Source organism: Harpia harpyja, chromosome 3 (genome assembly GCF_026419915.1).
Source record: "Harpia harpyja isolate bHarHar1 chromosome 3, bHarHar1 primary haplotype, whole genome shotgun sequence".
NCBI classification, from domain to species: domain Eukaryota; kingdom Metazoa; phylum Chordata; class Aves; order Accipitriformes; family Accipitridae; genus Harpia; species Harpia harpyja.
This window is the reverse complement of record NC_068942.1, coordinates 36,761,747-36,784,901: the sequence shown is the minus strand read 5'-3', so window position 1 is coordinate 36,784,901 and position 23,155 is coordinate 36,761,747. Positions and strand designations below refer to the sequence as shown.

At 41.1% G+C, this 23,155-nt stretch overlaps 1 protein-coding gene across 1 annotated transcript in view; it reads right to left on the bottom strand.

Moving 5' to 3' along the window:
- The window catches only part of HSD17B12 (hydroxysteroid 17-beta dehydrogenase 12), a 92,360-nt gene that overhangs the window by 28,580 nt on the left and 40,625 nt on the right, over positions 1-23,155 (bottom strand). Inside the window, exons 4-6 of the mRNA XM_052781919.1 lie at positions 8,712-8,822; positions 3,994-4,058; positions 2,894-2,938 (exon numbers count right to left, since the gene is read on the bottom strand). Coding sequence (XP_052637879.1) covers positions 2,894-2,938; positions 3,994-4,058; positions 8,712-8,822 — 221 coding nt within the window. The remainder of the gene's footprint in view (positions 1-2,893; positions 2,939-3,993; positions 4,059-8,711; positions 8,823-23,155) is intronic.

Here is a 23,155-nt window from a genome sequence, read left to right as displayed (position 1 = left end):
GGAAACAAGTTCTCAAACATTATGGAGAATTTCATAGCATTAGATCCTTTACAGCTGGAAAAAGTATTAAACAGCAGGACCAACTAGGCTGATTATTTATCCTGTGAGGTGAACATGGGGTCTTATCTCTCAGTGCACCCCTTCTTACATGCTGCATATCCCCATGGAAATCCAGTGAGCTACCCAACAAAGAAAAAGATGGGTCAAAATGTAAGGGATGAATGTTACCCTTCAAAAATGCCTACACTTGTGGCAAAAAAACAGACCTTAACTTTCTGCAGAATCAAACTTTGCCAAATACCTTGACCATCCCACTTCAAGCCTCAGGAGCGTTTCAGCCAGAACTGAAGTGGAGATATTTGACGTGCGCCAGAAGAGTTAGGCTGTCCAACAGAGGTGTTGCTGATGGCACATGGTGGAGGTTACTGAGAAGACAGGGGGTATCATTACCTTTTAAGCACTGAGGAAGTCTGGTCCAAAAGGCAAGGAAGTGGACGGCAATGCTCCAGAGTACGACAGTAGGCAGTTTATGTGACAACTCTGAGGAGGATCTGGAGACACTGTGAGCAGAGCCTGAATGGGTACTAGCAAAACCTGCTCTGCCTCTCCTGTACCCTCACCTTTTCAGCAGACCTTCATCTCCTTGCTTAATAACTCGGTGCTCTCTTCCATCTCAAATTTCATGTTTTTAATCAGGCCAGAAGAGAGAATATTATTGTTTTTTTTAAACACACTTATACCCCTGGATAAGAGATGATATCAACCTAAAATACTGAACTAAATATTCACAGGATTACATCCCAAAAATCTAAGTGAAAGGACATACAGACTTTTCCTAAAATTATTTTTTCCTACCATGAGTCTCTGATTCTATGGGTTCTCCTGAAAAAAATGACTTACAGATGGTACATATCTCTAATGTGCTCCTCTCCCCCAAAACAGTAAGCATCTGGCATGCCTACTGTTTAATTACACAACAGGCTCATGCAGGAGGAAACATTTTCAAGCCTGGAAGCTTATGCTCAAATTCTGATTATGCCCAGTAGCAGGAGCTGTTCACGGTCAAGAAAAAAAAAGTTTTCAAACAGAAGGAAAAACTCTATTAACACACAGCAAGTAGATCTTCAGTAAGTTTTTATACGTGTGAAGACAACCACGATAGAATGTGAAGAGGCTGACAGGATGCAAATTTTTAAAAGAAACTGTATGACAACTTCGTTAAATTGTTGACCACCACTGATTATAAACATGATGACTCAAGCCACAAAATAGCGCTAGTTTATTCTGGAAGCCAATATAATCTGACTGCATCTCTGGAATTTTAGGTGTATACTGAGTTAAAGTAGACCTCAACAATTGTTCTACCCACCATCTTCTGAAATAGATTTTAAAGTAGTTCATCTGTAACTTTTCTATTTTAACAAAATGCTTCCAGGAAGACTGACACCCCAAATTCTTTAATCACTGAATACTGTACTCCCTCTGCTGGCATAGCACAGATGTCACACCTTAGCAGAGGCATTCTGCTGATTACACTCAACTCCAACTAAGAGGTCTATGCATGACAAAATTTCTTCAGATTTATACCTGGTGTAGCTCTGTTAACATTAAAAAAAGTCTGCTAAATGACTTCCATAAGAGAAAACTTTCAAAGGTGCCATTAATAACTGATTTCTGTGATGAAATCTTGCAGGAGTGCAACAAGACACCATGGGCCACAATCCTACTCGGTCAACTAAAAATCTGTACTCGTCAGGCTAGCAGTCATTTTCTAGGTGAAAAGTTTCTAAAGACTCACTGTTGTAGTACTTCTAACTTTGCAACAAGTAGTTCTAAGATGTCAAATAAAACACACACAAAAGTGAGAGTTAGCAGCAGCAAGCTCACATTAACAATCCCATTCAGTCACGCAACAGCTGCATCTTCATATTTTACCTATGTTTTAATAAGGTGTGAAAATCTTACAGAAGCACTGTTTTAAGAGGTCCTCTGCCTCCTCACATGGAAACAAAACACTTACAGTTTAGATTCCCCGAGAGCACCGTACTAGATGAATTTAGTACTTGACCTAATCAGACCAGCTGCAAGGAAGTAAAAATCTTTCAAGCCAGCTTTGAAACATCTAGTATTTTAGTTTTGAGGCAAAAGGTTAAGCCTCAGCTAATGGAGATTCAAGTTTTGTTATGCATAAGAAGAGAAAGTTAAGGTTTAGCAGTGAATAATCACAAGGGGTTTCTTCAGCACTCACTGGAAATAGACTAACTGACTCCCTATGTCACATAAGCAGCTGCTATTCCCTCTGCCCCTTTTAAGTTTTGAAACACTAGGATGAAAATCTGATTTTTGAATGGGCCTCATGTTAACAAACAAGGGAAGAGCCATATGTTTTAGCCTTAAATCAGGTTGATTTCTTCTCAACAAAAACTTCAGTTTAAGTATCAAAAAGGGAAGGTAACCTTACTTCAAAAGTTAATGCACCCTTCCGTGAACTTGGTTTTCTTTCTTGCTCACCTATTTTGCAGAAAATATTAAAGTACCTTCTCACTACAGTGTACCAAAACCTTAGGTGTGCAGAGATAATGGTTGCCCACCCCAAGAAACACAGATACACAGGGAGAAGAATGAACGATTTACAAGAAGGACTAGAACAACAAGCACGAAGAAGCATTAAGTGTTGCTTTGTGTGCATATGTTGCTCTTCCAAATAGCTAATCGGTATCTTTGCAACAAAATTATATTTCATACAACAATCATAACCTCTGGGTTACTCCAAGATGAAAAATGAACCTGTGGTCCAACAGCTGAAAGTAATTGCTTCAGGCAACTCAATTTTAATTGTTTACCAGTTTTGAATTAAGACATCAAGAACAAGTGTTGGTTACGGGGCACTTACCTTACAAACAGCCATGACATTAATGTTGACCATTTTGTCAATTGTCTGCAAGAAAACAAAGTTTTGCGGGTTGTTCCATTTTAAGTTATTTGATCAATATTTACACACCTTCTGGGTTTAAGTGCCAGGATAAATTAAACCTTACAGTTATACATCGACCTTACTCCTTGCCTTCCTGCTTAAGTATCAGGAACAGCAACAGACTTTCAAAGCAAAGCCTGTGAATTGCTCTTGGTCAAGTTTTATCTCTGATTAGGGACTCATACTAATAAAGAACACCATAGATGTATCACATTGACACTATTTCCTAAGACTATTTGCAATATTTATGAACTTTAATAAATTCTGATATTCTAGACATGTTCATAAAATTAATGTCTGTATTTTGCTCTTCACCATTTCATAACAGTGTCCTAGTGACTTAAAGTTTATTTGTCAGGTAAAAAAAAAATGGGATTTTATTGCTAAATATTATGAAGCTTATTTGAAAGTGAACCAAGAACCAGACACATTTATCAATACTTAAGCAGAAAACACAAAACCACAGTGGATACAGTGAGCTACATGGGGTTTTGGAAACAAAATCATACACCAGCAAAATTGTTCATAATCAGAATTTTCAATGTACCCAATGCAACCAAGATTGTCCCTACATTACGAACTGTCTGAAATGGTCGTAGTTGAGTTTTGTAACAGTGTTATAGAATATGCAGCTTCCATTCATGAAGTTGCTTGCTTCCCTTCCCTTCAGTCACTTAAGAACCCCCCTCAAGCTAAAACAGCTCATGAACAACAGCCAGATGAGACCATGGACAGGAGTGGAATTCAGATATTGAGCCCAGAGCATCTGTCTGAAATAGAAATATAAAATGAAGCAGCAGGGAAGAGTATGTAAAAAACACAACACAAAAAACTGAGACTGCCATCACCTGAATTGTGCTGTGTTGCTTATGTAAATCTCTCAGCTTTTTGAACCCTTAATTCTAATCAGAAAACCTTGTTACGTGGGTACCTTAACCAAACCTAAACATATTTGCCATATCCGTTAAGCATTTCGTGCTAAGGACTAGAACACTAGAAGGTGCCACAAAAGCACTTACCTTCTCCAGGTCTGGAATATCAAGAAAATATTCAGGATAAACATAGGAAAGTCCCACATTGTTGACTGAAACGAAAGCATGAAGTTTTAATTAGATCGCTTGGGTGCCACCTGATTTCTCACGCTCTGATTAACGGCATTTTTCAGGCAATACTCTTAAAACGTTGCATTTAAAACATTCTAAGCCCTCTAGCCAAGTTTCCTGAACTCTTAAGTCTACTTGTGCACGCAAAGTGGAATGTCAGAGCGAATCCGCCAGCCATTTTCAGTGTGTAAACGTTTAATTCTCCAACTGTTTGAAAGCTGGCCCATTTAGCACTTCGTGCCCATCTTCCACCGCTTTTCACCGTGCGGGGAAAGAACCTTTCCTCTTTCAGAAACGCCAGCACGCGCCGTGCAAGCGTACGAGCGACATCGCCGCGGCACGGAGTTCTGAAACACAAGCGAAATAAGATACAAAAAAAACCCCAAACCAAACCAAAACAAACAAAAACACCTCCTGGCAAGTCTCCCCAGTACTTCTCCAGCCAGTCACTCCCTCCCCGGGGGGCTGCGATCAGCCATCGCTTTCGGGACACGCACCACGAACCCACCCCCCCTCAGCGCGGGCTTCCCGCCGAGGAATGCGACAGGCAAGCCCGGTGCTGCGGCCACGCCAGGCCTCGGCTCGGCCCGGCCTAACGAGGAGAAGGGACCGGCCCAGCCCGGCCCGGCGAAGGGAAAGGACCGTCCCAGCGGGGCCCAGCCCGCCCTGGCGAGGCCTGTCCCGGCGGTAGGTGGCAGCAGGAGCCCGCAGCGCTCCGGCGGCTGGTAGCGGAGGTGGAGGGGGGTCGGAAAGGCAAGGCGTCCCCGGGCAGGCGATCCCCCCCCGCCCCGGCACCGAGCAGCCCGTGTTTCGGAGGGAGGTGATCTGCCCTCGGAAAGGGTTTGTGGTCCGCTCTCGCTGCGCGGTCAGGGAGTCCCGAGATGGAGGAGCGCCGCAGCAGAGCGTTCTCCCCGTCACACCTGCGAAGTCTTCCCCCCCCTTCCCCGTGGCAGCATTTAAAATTAACCCAGAGGACGTATTAATTACTTAAACCTCTTTCCCCACCCCCCAACGCTTCAGACTGGCAAGGTTTTATTCTCAGACACGAAACTGATACCCGTTCTGTAATCCCAACACAAGTAGGGGAAAACTTCTCATACCGTCGGAAAACAACGCTGCTCTGCAGCCTCAAACTTAATAAAGCATATTGATATGGAAACAAAAAAAGCAAGCAAATGGGATCTCCGTTCCCTAAGTAGCCGTTCTTCATCTTACGCAAGTGAATCGTGTGACATTTGGTTGCTGTGGCAACATTTTACATTTATATAGTGTCTTACACCCCAGAGAATCCCAAAGCGATACGGATACTCAACAGCACCGGGCACCTCCAGGGCAGGAGTCTACACAGGGTAAGAAACACCATCAAAAGGTACTGACACCTTTTTTTTTAAAAAAAAAAAAAAAAAAAAAAAAAAAAGCCCCTACACCTGTGCCAAAAGCTATTATTTTAACACCCAACCTGAAAGATACTGAGGTTATCAATAGGGATAACACACAGGAGAGGTTCTGGCCAAGTGCATGAACTTTATTCAGAGACTTCCCTCAGATGACAGCTATTTTAGTCCAGACTTTTGTGTATTTATGGGAACCCTTAGTTCATTAGTGCGTTTCAAATTTTTAACTTTTAGGTAACCTTTAAAAATACAGGAATTGAGGGGAAAAGGGAGTTGGCAAATTCCCAGCAGACATTTGCTATATTTAGAAAGAGACAAAAGTTTTGAAAAGGAAGAAGGTCCAATCTTGCTATTGCCAGAGTGAGCCAGATTTTTTCCTTTTCTTCATCCTAAAATAAACTATTTTTCAGTCCATCTCTCTGGAAAGGATTTTGGCTATGAACTGTGGCAGGGTTTGGGGACTAGCCTTGGTTATTCTCTCCAAATTTAGAGTATTTATATGATTCATGATACAGAGACAGCCACACAAAATTCATACCCTTTACTGCAGGCTGGGTCCCAGATACATACCCTTCCACTTTCAGCAATCATTTTGTACCACATCATATTTTGCCGCAGTTTGGAACAGAGTATTAAAAAAATTCGTTTTCAGTTTGTACAGGCATATTTTTACCTAGAGAAATCTGGATAACAAGAGGGTAAGATACTGTCCAGCTCAAACGCCTTTCCAGAATCACTGCAATTTAAGAACACCAAAAGGAAGATTTCCCACCTCTGCTTAACATATTGCTGTAGCTAGCACATGTTCGAAGTCACTGACAGACGCTGTTTTGAACACACAGCAAAACATTATGTAAACTCTTTTAGCCTTCGTACGTGGGTGAGAAGCTTCCAAATAAGAAGTTTACAAGGATTTCAATCTGTAAGTACTTTAGTTAGACTCTGTGCAACTGTATAATCAGAAGCTCGATCTTGAGCAGTATACGTGGAGACTCCTGTGTCTCTTAAGTATAAGGCTAAAAAATAGTCAGCATCGATCACTGGCAACTATGCTGTGCTACCAGTGCTTCTCATACCTACTGTTCCAGGTGAGACCTAAAGAAGAAAATATACTGGAACCTGAGAACTCATCTCTTACGGCTGTTCTCATTCAAACCCATGTTTTCCCTCACAAACATGAAAAACACAGATCAGCAAAAGCTGTGTTTCAGATTGCAACAAAAGCTACAGAATTTAAAATACAAGGCACTAAAGCATGAAATTAATTGCCATAAAAAAAATTAAGATACAGTCTTTCTGGAGTAGCCATCATCTGTGTTGAAAAATTACATTGGCAAGTGGTTTCTATTAATACAGCTATATCTGGGGGAAAAAAAAAAACCCTACGTATCACATAATCTGATGATCTCAAGCATGAGATCGACTAAAACTGCTAGTGATTAGTTAGAAGAGAGATTTCTGTAAACCTGCACTGGCAATGGCTGCAAGAAAAAAAAGCGGAGGAACTCAGCTAGAGAATACACAACTCTAAAGCATTCAGTTGCTATTTTTACCATGTTTTTAGTCAAGGTGCTCACGCAAATAAAAGCAAGAACCAGGATCTGTTTGAGGAACATGCTTGTTTTCCTGTAATAAGCTTACACAAAATTTGAGACACGTTCATCACTGTTTTAGTGCCCACTTTGAGCAAGACTACAAAGAGTCAGACTTCCATGATTTTGTGCATCACCATGACCTTATCACAGCCGAAGAAATAATAAACTCTTCCATTGTGGATATGTACCTCACAGTAGAAGGTTTGCTGGTGTTTCGAGACTTTTAAGTGATACGCTATTCTGCAGCAATTGCTACATGACAGGCAGCTTGCAAGCCTTACATTCCCTGAGTTGATTTTGACAGGACAGATTAGAACAGACATTAATTTTAATCTTCAAAGTTTCTTTGGAACTTATTTCCTTCAGAAACCAGAAACGAGGCATCCGGAGCTTTGTCAAAACTACTCTTTACACAAAACACATTGTTGGCAGTTGTAGTTACTCCAATGGATTTGAATTTTTATAGCAGTTAAATACTGGATGTCACGAGTTGTACATACTCAAATCTCAAGTCCGAAGTACTAGGGAACTTTTTGGGCTTTATCCTTTAACGTTATTTTTTAAATGAATTTTTATATACACTATTTTCTTGGGCATTATTTGCAGGCATCATACAACAAGATTCATCTATTAATAACAAAGTTCATATAGTATATCACCACGTGTATAATGAATTCATTTTGAAATATGCTTTTTAAAAAAACAGTTCTAGCTCCAATTACTGCACGGCAGGTTAGTAAAATGAGTTTTGTAGTAAGAAGTACTTCATCAGATGAAATATACCAGTAGACGTCTGAGCCATGCGACTTTATAAAGGTCCATGCCTCATGTTTAACCATCACAGGTTCTCATCCCCATGTTGAGTAACTGTAGAAATATAGGATACGCACAGGCATACGTGCTTCCAAGAAAAGAACCAGAAAACTGATAAGCAACTGCCTTTACCCCACTGTTCTGAAAAGATTCAGGTAAGCTGCTGTTATGTTTAAACTCTTCTTAGCTTGTGATAAACACCTTCTTGAAATCACCTCAGTTCTACATTCGACAAAGTATCTGGATGGATCACCTTGTCTTTTCAAGGACTACCACACCACCTACACTCCTGCACTATCACAAACCATACTTGGGCATATCGCGTTGCTACCAGCAAAAGAACTGCAGCTTACCAACATGACCAGAACACGCTTAAAACTTTTGAAGCAGGAACCAGTTACTTGATGCTATAGTGTAATGATTAAATTTCAACAGCTCTATAATTAAAAGTTAATGGTTCTCCCACAGGGCTCTACTGCTTAGCTGAATCTAAGTATCTGGAGCTTGCTCAGGTTCTAAGGTGGCATTAGGTCAAGTCACTGTGCACGCAGCCATAAGCTAAAGAGCCTTTAGCAATCACAGAATAGCACATTGAAAACATTCAATAAGCATCACAATTCCTAGAACGTAGGCACTCGTGCAAGCACCATCTCATGTAGCATATCAACGGGAAGCTAAAAAAAAACGCATCAAGCATGCAGCAACATGGTTTTAGTCAGGCAAACATTAGCTTCTGTGAATTGGTTTCAATAAACTTCAATATGGGAAAAAGTTAGTAGGCATGTCAAGACGAAACACTACTATGAAAGATTTAGAAAGATCAGATACAAACCTAAAACACCAATCTCCAGGCCTTCCAATCCCGCTTTGATTCTACTGTAAATATCTTCTCTCTCTCCAAAGTCTGCCACAATGACTTTTGTTTCCACTTTGTACTTCTCCTCTAGGAAAAAAAAAAAAAAAGGTTTTAGAAGTTTAACTTTGAAATAGTTGAATTATCATTCAGATATTAAGAATATATCAGTTATTACGATGTTACAAAATATTAAGTAGCTAATATTACACATTAACATTTTCACCTCTGCAATAGGAATCCTTGAATCTCAATATAACCTGCACAAGAAGTTTGCGACATTAAGCTACTTCTGGTGAGAACATACATTCTCAAATGATTCAGCACATTTTTGTAAGGGACAACGAAGATGGCAAGAAAACAAATTATACAGGTTTGCACAGAATAAAAAAAAAAATGCAGAAATCAGAAAATGCAGGTAAAAAACAGTGTTCAAGTACAACTTGACAAGAACACTTTTTTCCAACTTAAGCCAGATGAATGCTGAATGCTTCAGACCAAGCAAAACAATGCATTATTGCCTTCTGTTTCCATTCTCACTTCTGGTGCCATAGAACTGTTTGAGTATTTAGTATTTTGAATATAAATTAAAAAGGGAACACATGGGTGAACAAGAAGACCAGAACTTCAAGTTTAATCATTCCAAAACCAGTCTGATATGCTGTCATCTCCAACCTTAACAGAACAGGAAAAATACACGTAGCCGGCTACATTCTGAAATAGAAGCAAGCAAGTATTGAAAATACTTCGCATAAAAAGCAATTCTGCTTCCATCAAGCTACATTAATTACACTGAATTAAAATCAGTACAATGTCCTCTCAGACTTCAAAAGAGCAGAACAGTGGCTTAACATTGCAGCATCTCTGCTTTGCTGCACCTGACTCCCACCCCAGCATTCCTTAAGGAACCTGTATACAGCTTGAGAAGGATTTTGCAGCACTTTGCCCCCAGAGCCATTCATAAAAGCAGTACCATGTTAAAGGAAAAGAATCATTCACAAAAAGATTAGAACCAGCCAGATTCCCATGATGCTCCTTCTCATTCAAGGGAAAGCCGCAACTCCCATGATCCTGCTGTCCATTCATGCAGAATCATGAATCTACTGAACTCGCTGGTTTGCTGGCTGCCTCCCCCCCGCCCCCTCCCAATATCCCTAATGGCAGATGAAATTATTTCTCCTCCTTTTCCCCTCTCCCCACCCTCAACCTCTTCATCTCTCCTGAACAGCTGCATTGTTTAAAAATCCCCTGAGAGATGTTGCTATGTCAAATGACAACGTAAATAGCATTAAGCCCCTACTGCAGTAGCAGTCTTGTGATCACGTCAGAAGAAAATCAAGTTCAACATTGGGGGGGGGGGGGATAGAAATGGTCTATTTTTGAACACAGCTGTTCTAATATTTAGCACACGCATTTGAGTTCTTACAGGACGCTGAATTAAAAGCAGCATTAGAGGCACACCTAATATGTGCGAGTGCACTGGGCGGGCAAAGCCCAAGTCGCACACTTCTACAGACATGCCATTTTTAACTGTTTTGTGGGATCTGCAGCTGTCTTCACTGCCACTCAGATGCCTCATGAAATGGGAGCTGTTTAAAGGACCCAAACACCATCCTCACAAATTTGCTCAATTGCTACTGGCCCTTTGATACTAAACACTCTTCATTAGGATTGTTACCCATCTACCTTTGAAGCCTTCTGAAATCACTACAGGGATACTGAGAGGATAAGGTAAAGGAAAAAAAAAAATTAGAAGACTTATTACTATAAATAGAAAAAAAATTAAAAGTCCTCACACCACTGTTCACACAGGACCCTTCTGCGAGCCTTTAGAAAGTTAGCAAAGAGCCATTACATTTAAGGTAGCTAAGCAATATACCTATAAAAAGATGCAGCACCCTTTGTGGACAGAGGGTGGGTAGTACAGTGTAGAAAAACATACGAAAAGTAGAAGACTGCCTACTGGTATGGCCAGAGGACACAGGCTTTGTGCGGTCACTCGTTGCAAACATGCAAGAGTGTCTTGCCCCGGCAGATGCCACCCACTGACCAAACCCTCCCTCCCCATTTCCACACCAGCGTTCAGGTATCCTGTAACTTCTGTGTACCCCATGCTCTGTCCCAGAACCTGCGATAGGTGGGATGATCTGCTACATCAGAGAAAAGACTAGTAGATACACCTAATAAAGTGGTTCCACGTCAAACGGCGATGCAAATAGCATTAAGTCACTTCTGTGTAAGCTTGTCCTAGTAGTCAGAGCACAAGGTGCAGAGAACAGATGTGCTCCGCTTTGTATGAACAATCGAAAAGGGAATTTCCTTAATCTTAAGAAGGATTAAGATGTTCTCGAACAGATGGACTAGAAGAGAGTAGCGCACATCCTTGTTTTATCTGCCAAAAAGACTCTGAGATGTAGTGTAACAGAGAAAGAAGCAAGCAGGCTATGTCCTAATCCAGGGTATCTAGCAGTGACCGGGGTCTTACCGTCCAAGAAAAGAAAACCTGAAACTCCTTAATGAAACTCCTTCAGCTTGAAGACCATGAGGTATTCGGAAGCCACAGGGAGGGAAAGAAGGGTATCAAGCCAGTTTTTGCAGTCAGCAGCTAAAGGATCCGAAAGAGCTGATATTATCTGCCAGCGTGTCCAGCATTCCTGATGATACATTGAAAAGTGAACCTTACGTTTCATCTTTGGAACTGGTACTTCAAATGCTTCTTAGCAGGGAACTGAATATTCCACCACCACGCTATCAACAGCTGTGCAGCAGTCAGTCATCACCTACCTGTAAGGTCTCAAGGATGGGAAAGGAAGTTCAGCAGACCTCCTTCACATTTCTTAACTCTGACACACCAGTGTTTTAATCACTTCATTTACTAAAAATCTCAGGTGAGATCAGTATTGACCCTACAAATAAGTTTTAACCTAAAGTTGCACAGGTCCAGTTAATTTACAGGGTCTGTATGACCTGAGCCAAGACTTCTGGTAACTTAGCAAGAGACCAACTATGCACAACAGTATCCTGGTAATCTAATAAAAGCAGACATGATCTTCTGCAACCACACCATCATTTGAAAAATAAGTTGTTGACCACAAAAAGCCTTGACAAAACATCTTCACAGCTGTGGGAAGGCTGAACGAACCAATAATCATAATGGTGATAAGAGCAGGATGGTACAAATGTTGTACAAAACAAAAAGGCAAAGTGAACTTTTGTAGAAGATGCTGGGATGGATTCTTTCAAAGATCCAGATAGCAACCCAAGAACACAGTCAGAACGTCCCAGACCAATACCGATAGAAAAACAGTTCTCATGCAAAGGCAGTATAAAAACTACCCATGAGAAGGGGAACATAATATAACTGAAAAGTATGCCACTTTTTGCACAGGTGGTAAAGAACTGACCTCCCGAGGCATGTTCCCATTCTACACCTTCCTGCACAATACAGGATGAGACGGTCTGGAAACAAATAGGCTATTTAACCACGTTCTTCAGATGCACACCATCAGAAATACAAACACTTTTATGGATAATCCCTTGAAGAAAACACTGCCTTTGGTATCCTCAGAACAGTACTCCAAATAGTGTCTCAAACTTGGTTAAGGTGCCACTACTCAAAATAAGTATAAAGACATTGAAGCAGTCATTCCAGGTCTGTCCAGAGGTCCATCTATACAAGTATTTGGTATTCTGTAGCAGATGAAAGAGGAAAATGGTATAAAAAAAAATAAGGAAAGTACACAGTAATGTTTCCTCAATTTATTATCCCAAGCTCCAAGAGTTTGTTGCTCTGAAACTTCCAGAGCTGGGTCTGTCTACCCTGATGGCCTTCAGCCAATTCTTCCTACAGCTGTTTGCCCAATCACTATAAATCCTTAAACACTTTCAGCACCCACACCACCCACTGCTGCCACGTTTTTTGCTTTTGAACCTGCCAAGAGCAGAACTGACTAAATTTCAAATTGGTGTGCCTGGATCCATTCTGATTGCTCCATCTGAGAGTAGGTTTTTGAGCTGCCATCTCCTCTTCCTCAGTCATACCTCGTAACAGTAATTTTTTCTTTCCCATTCCTGTCACTATGCATTGGTTGATACTGCACTGACATTTGGTTGCTAACATTGAAGAGGTAACTAACTTCCCTTACTTCTCAATTTTGAGCTGGAAGACACTAAGATGTTAACATTTACTTGTTTTCATGTCCATCTTTTCAGTTCCCTATGCATTTCAGACTTCTCCTATGCATCTTCTAGATTTTTCATGATTTGAACCTGCCCCTTTCAGCTTTTACAAATCCTACCTTATTGAATTTCACAAGCACAAGGAAGGTGGAATGGAGACAGCAAAATCAAAAGCCACATCTATCCTACACCTTCCTTCTAAGGGATCTCCACTATGATAAACTTTTAAATACACTCACACTTTGAAAAGAAATGATGCGTCACATTATATGTCCAGATCTCAACAGTCTTCCTACACTCTGGGTTTTCATTTTTATACAGACATTGTCTAATGTTCATGGAAGTTCTTGCAAACAAGAGTTCGACATTTTAAAATCAGAAACGAAACGGTCAAGTTCAGGATGTTTATTAAAAGTATACCCGTGTATTCATACATGATTTAAGTCATCAACAGTTCACAGGAAAAGAATATCTACTCTTACACATATGTGACATTAGCATTTACATACAAATGCAAGAGCATTACATACAATGCTAAAGAGCAGATTAAGCCTAAGAGGTCCAGAGGAGACCCCCAGTTCTACCTTACATTGGAAACAGTACCTCCAGATGCCAAGTGAAATTAAGTTTGTAGCCAGAAAGATCATAAGTGAAAGATGCTGCATGATGGGGGCCGGGAGGATGCGGGGCGAGTAATACTCAAGGAAGACCGGTAGAGATGGAAACCACGCACTTCAGCAAGCAGGCACAACTGAAGCAGCAGAGAACTGAAGACAGAAAAGTAGAGAAAGGACAATTCAGCGGCAGAAAGCACACCAGCGCCATCCCGAGCAACAGCTGAAAAGAAACAACACTCACCTTATTTCTCATCTGTAAGATGGTTAGTTACAACCTCACTCGGTGAAGCAAAAGCTTAATTAACTCCAAAGGCCAGAGAGATGTCTGTCTGACTTAGAGGAAATGTATCCAGCATCTTGCTATGCAAGGAAAACACTAATCCAAATGATCAGGCAAACTAGGGCACACCTTTGCTACAAAAAAGGGTCAGGTGCAAAATAGCACTGCATTACCTAGAACACCAGAGAAAAGGTTCACACTGGAATTAAAAAAAAAAAAAAAAAAAGTGGAAAGTTAAAAACTACAGTGAGCTACATCCTACATAAAGACTAATAAAGAATTGTAAAGGGGCTAGGAAGTAAGCATCTTCAAATTTATTTTTTTGGAAGCTTGCAAATAATTTGAAGCAGCAGCCCCCCCTAAACTGAAATCTTGGTTGACAGGCTAAGAAAATGCTAAGGAAATGAAGTTTTCAGACACAGATAAACTGGGCTTGAAAGAAGGTTCCCCCAGAGGAGTAAACTTGTGTACTCAAATGCGAAAGCAAACAGACACTAGCCCAGTGGTCAGAAGCAGCTCAGTTTACCTGACAGAAGCAGTGTCAGTGCTAAAGGGCTCTGTGGTACAAAGTCTTGCTGAGAAACGGGAAAACTAGAAGATAGCCATCCCTGATGAAATAACATTCTTACTTGCGCCACCTGTTTCAAAGCAGTTGGCTACAGCAGCTTGAATTTGCACTGAGTATGTTGAAACAAATCCAGTCAACTTTGCAACAGAGAGGTTCAGGATACGAGGCCCACATTGTAAGCAGGTAGTGGGAACAGTTATTTCAAGCTCAGGGAAAGTATATTAAAAACCTTTTGCTAGAACTGAAGCATCTCATCGCTTTACATTCAAAGCCTCATATAAATATTGCCATCAGAGTGATGTGGTATAAAGCAACAAAAACATAAAAGAAGTCTCACTTGGTCTTTAGCTTCAGGACGGCCAGAGATGCAAGCAAAGCAGTAGAAAAATAGCTCTCCATTCTTCATCATTGTATTGGTTTTGTGTGGCAAGGTTTTGGTAGCGGGGGGGGGTTACAGGGGTGGCTTCTGTAAGAAGCTGCTGGAAGGTTCCCCTGTGTTCGAGAAAAGCCCATACCAGTCGGCTCCAAGACGGACCTGCCGCCGGCCAAGGCCGAGCCAATCAGCGATAGTGGTACCGCCTCTGTGATAACATTTTTAAGAAGGAAAAAAAGTTGGGACGGCGGTATTTGGCAGCCGGAGAGAGGAGTGAGAACATGTAAGAGAAACAACCCTGCGGACACCAAGGTCAGTGAAGAAGGAGGGGAGGAGATGCTCCAGGCGCCGGAGCAGAGATTCCCCTGCAGCCCATGGTGAAGACCATGGTGAGGCAGGCTGTCCCCCTGCAGTCCATGGAGGTCCACAGTGGAGCAGGTGGGTTCCCGAAGGAGGCTGTGACCCCGTGGGAATCCCGCGCTGGAGCAGGCTCCTGGCAGGACCTGCGGATCTGTGGAGAGAGGAGCCCACGGAGCAGGTTTTCTGGCAGGACTTGTGACCCCATGGGGGGCCCACGCTGGAGCAGTCTGTGCCTGAAGGACTGCACACCGTGGAAAGGACCCACGCTGGAGCAGTTCGTGAAGAACTGCAGCCCGTGGGAAGGACCCACGTTGGAGAAGTTCGTGGAGGACTGTCTCCCGTGGGTGGGACCCCACGCTGGAGCAGGGGAAGAGTGTGATGAGTCCTCCCCCTGAGGAGGATGAAGCGACAGAAAATAACGTGTGATGAACTGACCGTAAACCCCATCCCCGTCCCCCTGTGCCGCTGGGGGGTTGGTAGAGAATCCGGGAGTGAAGTTGTGCCCGGGAAGAAGGGAGGGGTGGAGGGAAGGTGTTCTGAGATTTGGTTTTATTTCTCATTACCCTACTCCGGTTGATTTGTAATAAATCAAGTTAATTTTCCCCAAACTGAGTCTGTTTTGCCCGTGACGGTAACTGGTGAGTGATCTCTCCTATCCTTATCTCAACCTACGAGCCTTTTGTTATATTTTCTCTCCCCTGTCCAGCTGAGAAGGAGGGGGAGTGATAGAACGGCTCTGGTGGGCACCTGGCGTCCAGCCAGGGTTAACCCATCACAATCATACAGGAGGGGAAAAATTTAAGTAAGGAGATTCAACTACATCCACAAATAAAGATGTCACCTTTCCAGTATCACTGCAGTGGCAAAACTCACTGTAATCCAGTACCCAGTCTCCAGAAAGAGAGTTTGTAACCTTTCAATAAAGGTTAAGAAGCTGAAAGATTAAAGCAAAACGTGAAAACCTCCTGCTTTTTAGTACTGTATCCATGCAGGGCAGAGATGAAGAAAAATTTAAGACTACAGAATGGCTGCAGATAGCTCTACAAAGTCTTTGTTTTGGGGTTTTGGTTTGGTTTTTTTTAAGGGAGAGCCATCCATTTTGGGAATGTATCCAATTTGGGAATGTATCCAATTTGGGACTTTCAGAGTTCACAGAAGTAGCACCCTGAGTGTCATGTATGGAATCTGTTTTCCAGAAGGACAAAATACTTTCAGACTGGTGACAGCAGATTGTTATTACACACTGACATTATTCACCATATAGAAGCATATTCAAATCAGCTGGGTATAACAAGAGCTAGTTTTTTTCTGATGATTTTGTAGGGCCTTAAGAATGCAAGGAATGAGCTTTGCCTTTCAGCAGAATAGAGACCAGCTGTTAATTACAGTTCCAAGTTACTCAGTGAAGTCCCAGATATTGAGAAAGACATGTAAAATGAAATACAAACCTCCTCCTCCCCCACCCATATCAGTCACAGTGAAATACAGAATTACTAGAGGAGCGTTTGGATACTTATGAGCAAAAAGAGCAGAAACCCTGGAGAACCTGCAATATTCTTCAGGAATCAGATCCCAGTAGCACAGGTAACAGATGGAGAAAAGGCGATCTAGAGCAAAACCTCTGGGCTCTTTTGCCACATGCATTTTATTTATGTTTCAACTACAGAGTCCATAGGCAAACCGAATATCTAAAAGACTAGCCTTTCTGAAGGGATGAGAGTTCCCGTTTGTGTAGCCATATTGGGTCCTTGTCCCAAATGACAGATCATGCTTCTCGTTTCTGCAAAAGAGGAAACGAGAGAGACCGGGGCCTGGAGAGCAGCACAGAAGATACGGGAGGGTCAGCGCTGAACCCTCACCCAGGGGGATGCTGCACAGCAGAGACCCCTTGCAAAAGACGTGAGCGTTCACAAGGGGAGCAGATACGCAGCAACAGATACAGTAGGATTTTTATTACGATACGTAAGTTATAGCCAAAAGAAAGCTCTGTTTGCACCTGGTTTGCAAAAGAAGTCTCCAGGTAGGAACGCAGCGGTTTCTGCATAGCATGAGATGCCTGCCTACAATTTAACAGAATTTGCTATGTTTCAACACATTTTTAAAAGCATGTGTGTATGCACATTTGGTCAAGCACTAACAAATAGGTTCAGATTCCTTTCATTCAATTACACATGCAACACTGCCAGGGAATATATATATATATATATATTTTTTTTTTTTTTTTTTTTTACATACTGCACTAGTTGCACATGTAATTTCAGAGATACAGCTTCCTTAAAAATAGTGGATATTTAAAAAATCTAATCACACAGAAGTATAGAATGGGTAAAAAATGCCAGACCTTATTTAAAATGTTACAATTCCGTTAAACAGCCTTAAGTTTCAATATACACACACATACACAAGTCAATTCCTCACTTCTCAGCTTTCAGAGATGACACAGCAGAAGATGGATCTCTAAGCCAAAGTCCACAAACCCTTGAGCCACAGGGGACATTTAAGTTTTTAATGTGTATAAGCAGGGCTGTTACTACAAAACATAAGAAGAAAACACACTTTATTAATGCTTTCCTCCATTTGCTCCTCTCTGACTCCCATTACATCAAAATATATTACAGCAGCTAAGATACACTTGCCAAGTCAGAAAAAACACTTTTAGCAACACACAGGACCAATCAATAAGCCCACTCACCCAAATATTACGCTCAACATTGTAAGCCTTCCCAAATCAAGCTTGTCCTAATTACAAAGCTAACTAAAAACCACAAAATCAAGCAGCCTGGGGGGCTGCACAGTCAAGCCACCACAACGTTTCCAAATGTCGACGTTATTTCGGGTGGTAAGGCCAGCACAGCCTTGATGCTGACCATGCACACCCCCTCAACTCCAGGACAGGGCTACGGGCACCAGAGACCCCAAGGTGTTTCAGAGATAAGTGTAATGTGAGGTGTGGGAAGGTTAGTATTGTGTGACAGGCTGCATCTCAAATTCCCCTTCCTTCTCTCCTCTTTCCCTGACACTATTTTCAATCCCCTCCAAGGCTTTATTTTTTATATTCATTGGTGGTACTGGTTTTTACACAGCATGAAGAAAGCTATTTTTAATTTACTAACTCATTTTAGGAAGGGCATATGGACTATTTCCAAATCTTCCTGTAATATTTTGTTTCCCTTAATGTCATTATTATTGCCTGACTGTGACAATGTGTACACATGATATGTATACACATGTAAACATGAATTTTTCATCAATTTTTGCAAATAAAAGTCTAAATTCTCCAGCTCTATAATTATTAGAACAGATTTTAAAAAAAACCACACCACTTTTTTTTCAGATTTAAGTTCAACAGAGTGAATTCCAGAATGACCAGGAGAATTACTTAGTAAGAAGAATTTAAGAGTCACTTACAGAGACTGAAAGGTATCATAGTATGGATTAACAAAAAAATTGTGCCCCTACTCTCAAGTCAATTTCAAGATATTTAAATCAGTCACTCTACATGAATTAAAACAAATTTAAAAAGTGAAACAAGCTTCTACGCTAATTCGGCATTATTTTTTATGTCCTGATAGTTTCATCTGCATTCAGCATCCACAAAAAAGCGTTTACTGTAGTCAAAAGACAGACACTTAAAAAGCACAGTTTTCAGGGTTCTCCAAAGTGTTATTTGTAAGGGAAAATATATTGTGCATTAGATGTGGACTAATTAACAAAGTAGTATAGTACCCAGTTCAGCACTGGAAGTGTTGCCCATGCTTAAAGAGTTACACGGCAAGCATATTTGTATCCATTAGTTACACCATTTTTTAAATTGGTTTCTTTTTTTCATATTCATGGAATTTTTTTTCTGAAGAATTTGTTGTGAAAAAGAGATCAACTGAGTTTTCTTTCTCTATGAAGAGCTACTAACTAGCATTAATTATTTTCCTCACCACAACATATTCCTGAAAAAACATAAACGCAATTATCACCATTTCCTCAGCAGAGAAGTCTATCGGGGATTTTTACAGCTTTGACAGATAAAAAGGGCTTGGTGTAATGGAACTCAACCTTCTAAAAAAGTGACAAGAGACTAAACTATACATGCATAGAATGAAGTTGTAGAAGGAGGACAGCACTGTTTGCATCATCCAGTCCCTTCCTTGTGCCAGAGACTGTTCCCAGTAGAGCCTCTTAAAAGGTCTAATTTTAAGTCTCTTGGCAATAGAGCTTCCACCAATTGCCTTAAACCAGGTTCGCAAAACAGACTTTCAACTCAGTGAAAACAATCCAATACTCATTTTTCATGTAATTTTCAGTTTATTTTACACTGAAAGTGATAAGCAATATATTGCAGCTTTTGTGTTAACAGAAGGTGTTTAACGGCCCAGAGACTAGCACAAGGGCTCTTGGTTTTGGCATCCACAAAAACTTATGTTACAAGTAGGTTGTTAGCAGAGACAGACATTAAGTCTCTGTGTATTAAAGAAAATGCAACCTATTCCCCCACCCAACTACTGCCAGGTGGAAGCAGCAGTGACCCTGAATGTTTGCAGCCATCACTAATTCCTGGTTCTTCAGTCCAGGTTTCAAAAGTACCGAGTAAGTCATCCCCTGCATTGATCCACCTACCTAGCGTGTAAAACATTAAGACTCAAGACACCATTAGGTCCCAGAGTTAGTCCTGAACCTATAGACACAATATACAGAGTATCTGAGGTGTAGAAGAGGCTACTTCTGCGGCAGTTTATATTCAGAAAAGGAAACCCAAAGCACCTAATTCACATCTAAACAACCTTTACAAATTTCTTCCAGGTTTACAAAATATCGGCACAACAAATACTGCATAGAAGCACTCTGGCAGCGAAGTTCACAGCAAGCACACTTCCAATCCTTCTTTCCAGAAGAGGCTAACTCAGTCTTGCCAGGTGTGAAAAAGCACCATCTGCTAGAACTTGCCAGATCACTTACTGCTATGCGTAACCCGTGACACCGACTGCTAAACTTTCTTAAACTGGTTTTCATCCTTAAAAGCAACTATGACAATGTGGTCTTACTCTGTATGCTGACAGCTGGTATGTAAACAAAGTTCATTCTTTTGCAAGGATGTCACCAGTCACCTGCAGAACGTTTTGCTCATGGCTCGTCTGACCCTGTTGCTGCTTCAAAATTCTACTAAAGGGTGAAGCAGTCCTAGGACTGCACCTTGTAGCTTGCAGGAACATCTTGTCAAGTGTTTCTCTCTAAGCATTCTGCTCAGTTTCTTCAAATTAATCTGGGCAAAATCTCACTGAGAAAATGCAAGAGAAGATGATAAAAAAGAGGGACTAAGAGGGGGAAAAAACCCAAACCACAGAAGCAGGATGCTTCTTAAAGGAAAAAAAAAAAAAATCTTAAAATAAGCTCCCTTCCCAATTGCTCTATGTCTTTTACATGCTCTGTTGATTGTATTAGGGGTTCATATATTTCATTTGTTGACAAATCAATAAAAATTAATTCGGCTTGAATCCTCTGTCCACTCTTCACACTGCCTGACAACTGCTGCTTTAGTAAGCGGCTGATACCATTCAAGGCAGAACCATGGGAATTTTCTTCACTTCATCCAAGGGAAACTTTCTTCAGAGATGAAAGCCGAGAGCTCATTTTGCATCAAAGATCCTTATGCTACAACTTTATGTGAAAGGTGACTTCAGTGCATCAAAACAAATCGAAAAAATTTGAAGCCATTTTGTCAAGTCCAAGAAATATAGGGGGATTTCAAATACGTCAAGCTGAACCTGGCTCAGATGATGGAAGGCTGCAAACACATTAATTTACCTTGAAATAGATCACAAAAGGTCAAAATAACTGCCGGATTCAGTTAGTCTTCAAGTTAAGCTCAGGAAAGTGAACCTTGTCATTTCTGTGCAAGAAAAGTAAGAAGATGATGTCCCCTTCCTCACTGAGTTTGTCTGCCTTTCAACCTCCTCTATTAAATGCAGATAGTCTTACCTGCCAACTCCAAGATGCAAGGAGGATTAACCAGAGCATGAGGGGGAGGAAATGCAAATAACAGGGGAGAGATTAAGGGGCAATGTGCTCCAAGGTAGGTGCAGCGGAGCATCTGCAGGGGACAGATTTGCCATGGGAGGGCACTGGCCATTTGTAGCAGTAGGGTCATGGTAACAGCTGAGGCACAAGCACAGTGGTCAGCATCAGGTGTGCTTCAGAATGCTCCCCACTATCTTGTTACCAAGAAAGCAGAAGAAAGCTGTAAAACCCACCTGCCTAGGAAACGGAGAAGGAACATTTCTGGTTTTGGCACCACATCCCATTCCTTTCTTGTACTCACAAATCATGCCAGAGTAGTGAGAACACGATAGATCCCAAGTCTAAACACCACAGCTGTCAGTTTACAGTGTACCTGAAATCTCAGGGTTAGAGTAGCAGCTCAAGATGAAACTACCACGACCAAGCAACTTCAGGAACACTACACACTGAGCTCAGGCAACTTACTGGAAGTAAATAATCAGCTACACAGATTCTAATTGCAAAAACCTGTATTTTATTAAAGAGAGACATGTAGCAGAATCAAATTAAAGTTTTGGACACTAGTTCTTAAAAAGTATTAAAGGCTTAAAAGACAATGTACTCCAGTTAAACGATGATTTGTGAAAATACATTGGAAAAAAAATTTTTTTTATCAGTCCAAACAATTTCTTAGGAGCTAATATTATCACCTGGGTATATGTAACACCAACAACCACCACCCTTAAAGCTGCAAATGGGAATTTACTTTAAAAAAAGCTTTGAATTAAATAGTAACTGATGACAAACTCAAAATCTCCCGTGTTGTGTTTATAAGCACTTAACTACAAGTAAGTAGATACTTACACTTGCAAGTAGGAACACTGCTTAGCTACAACTGTTTTTTCTTGGCTCCCACAGCTCACGCACAACTCCACCACCTGTCCTGTGAAGCCACCAGCTAATAACATACACCAATACCAAATTCTTCTTTTGACAATTTCCCTACAGACAAGTTCTCTTTAAAGTGTTTTCCCTGCTTGACTGGTTTTCACTACATTCTTCATATTGCAGCTCCTGGGTAATGAGTTTCTACAGCAAAGTTCTTCTCAAGTCTGCTCAGAACATACCTATCAGCAGCAGTGCAATAACTAAAGCTTTTCTGCTTGCAAATCCATGGCTCCTGAACCAGCTGCTGGCACAGAGCTCCTGAGATGTCTTGCACCATACTCATTATTGAATACAGCAAATCAGAGAACAGCCTCATTACATGGCATTCAAATAGTTGCCTCCATTCACAGAGAAGTTTTCTTTCTGATCCTCCCTGAACCTTTCAAAGCGTCTAATGATGTAAGACAACAGACACTTTAAAAAAGGTGCTGAAACAGTGATGTAGCATGAACTAAAGTAGACCAAGCATTTTGTATAGTGACCCTAGTAGTCAGTGTTTGTGCATGAAAACTTGATTAGAAGATCAAATATGTTTCCATAAAACCTATATAATTCCATGCAAAGGTGGTCCATGACCACTGAAGAGGAAATTCAGAATTTTTTCTTCTTCAGTCTGTGGCCTATGCCTTACTTCTTAGGGAACACAAAGCAGAATTTCCCTTTCATGGCAAATCCTACAACACCTAAGTATTCCACAAATAAATTCAGCTTTACAACATGCTTGAAGACAGATTGGAAAGTCTTCTAAAGTCTTAACTACTTGTAATTAATCCACTGTTTTTTGTTGCTCAAACTGAGACGCAAGTTCAGAACATCTGGCCTTCCTGTAACGTCAGTACAGCCAGTTTAATGTGCATACACACGCAAAAATATCAGATCCAGGTCAGCTGGCATTTAACATTCAGAAAGACCTATCAGTACTTCCCTTATGATGGTGGTTATGCAACTTGCATTTTGTACATAGCTATCACTCCTAATATAAGTATATCCTAAGAGCACAAAAAAGGATTCTTCTGAAATAGAATGAACATACCTGACCCTCAAAAGCCCTCTCATTATTTGTGGCAGAGGGCATCTATCCATTCACTAGGATGAGCAGGACTCTGATTA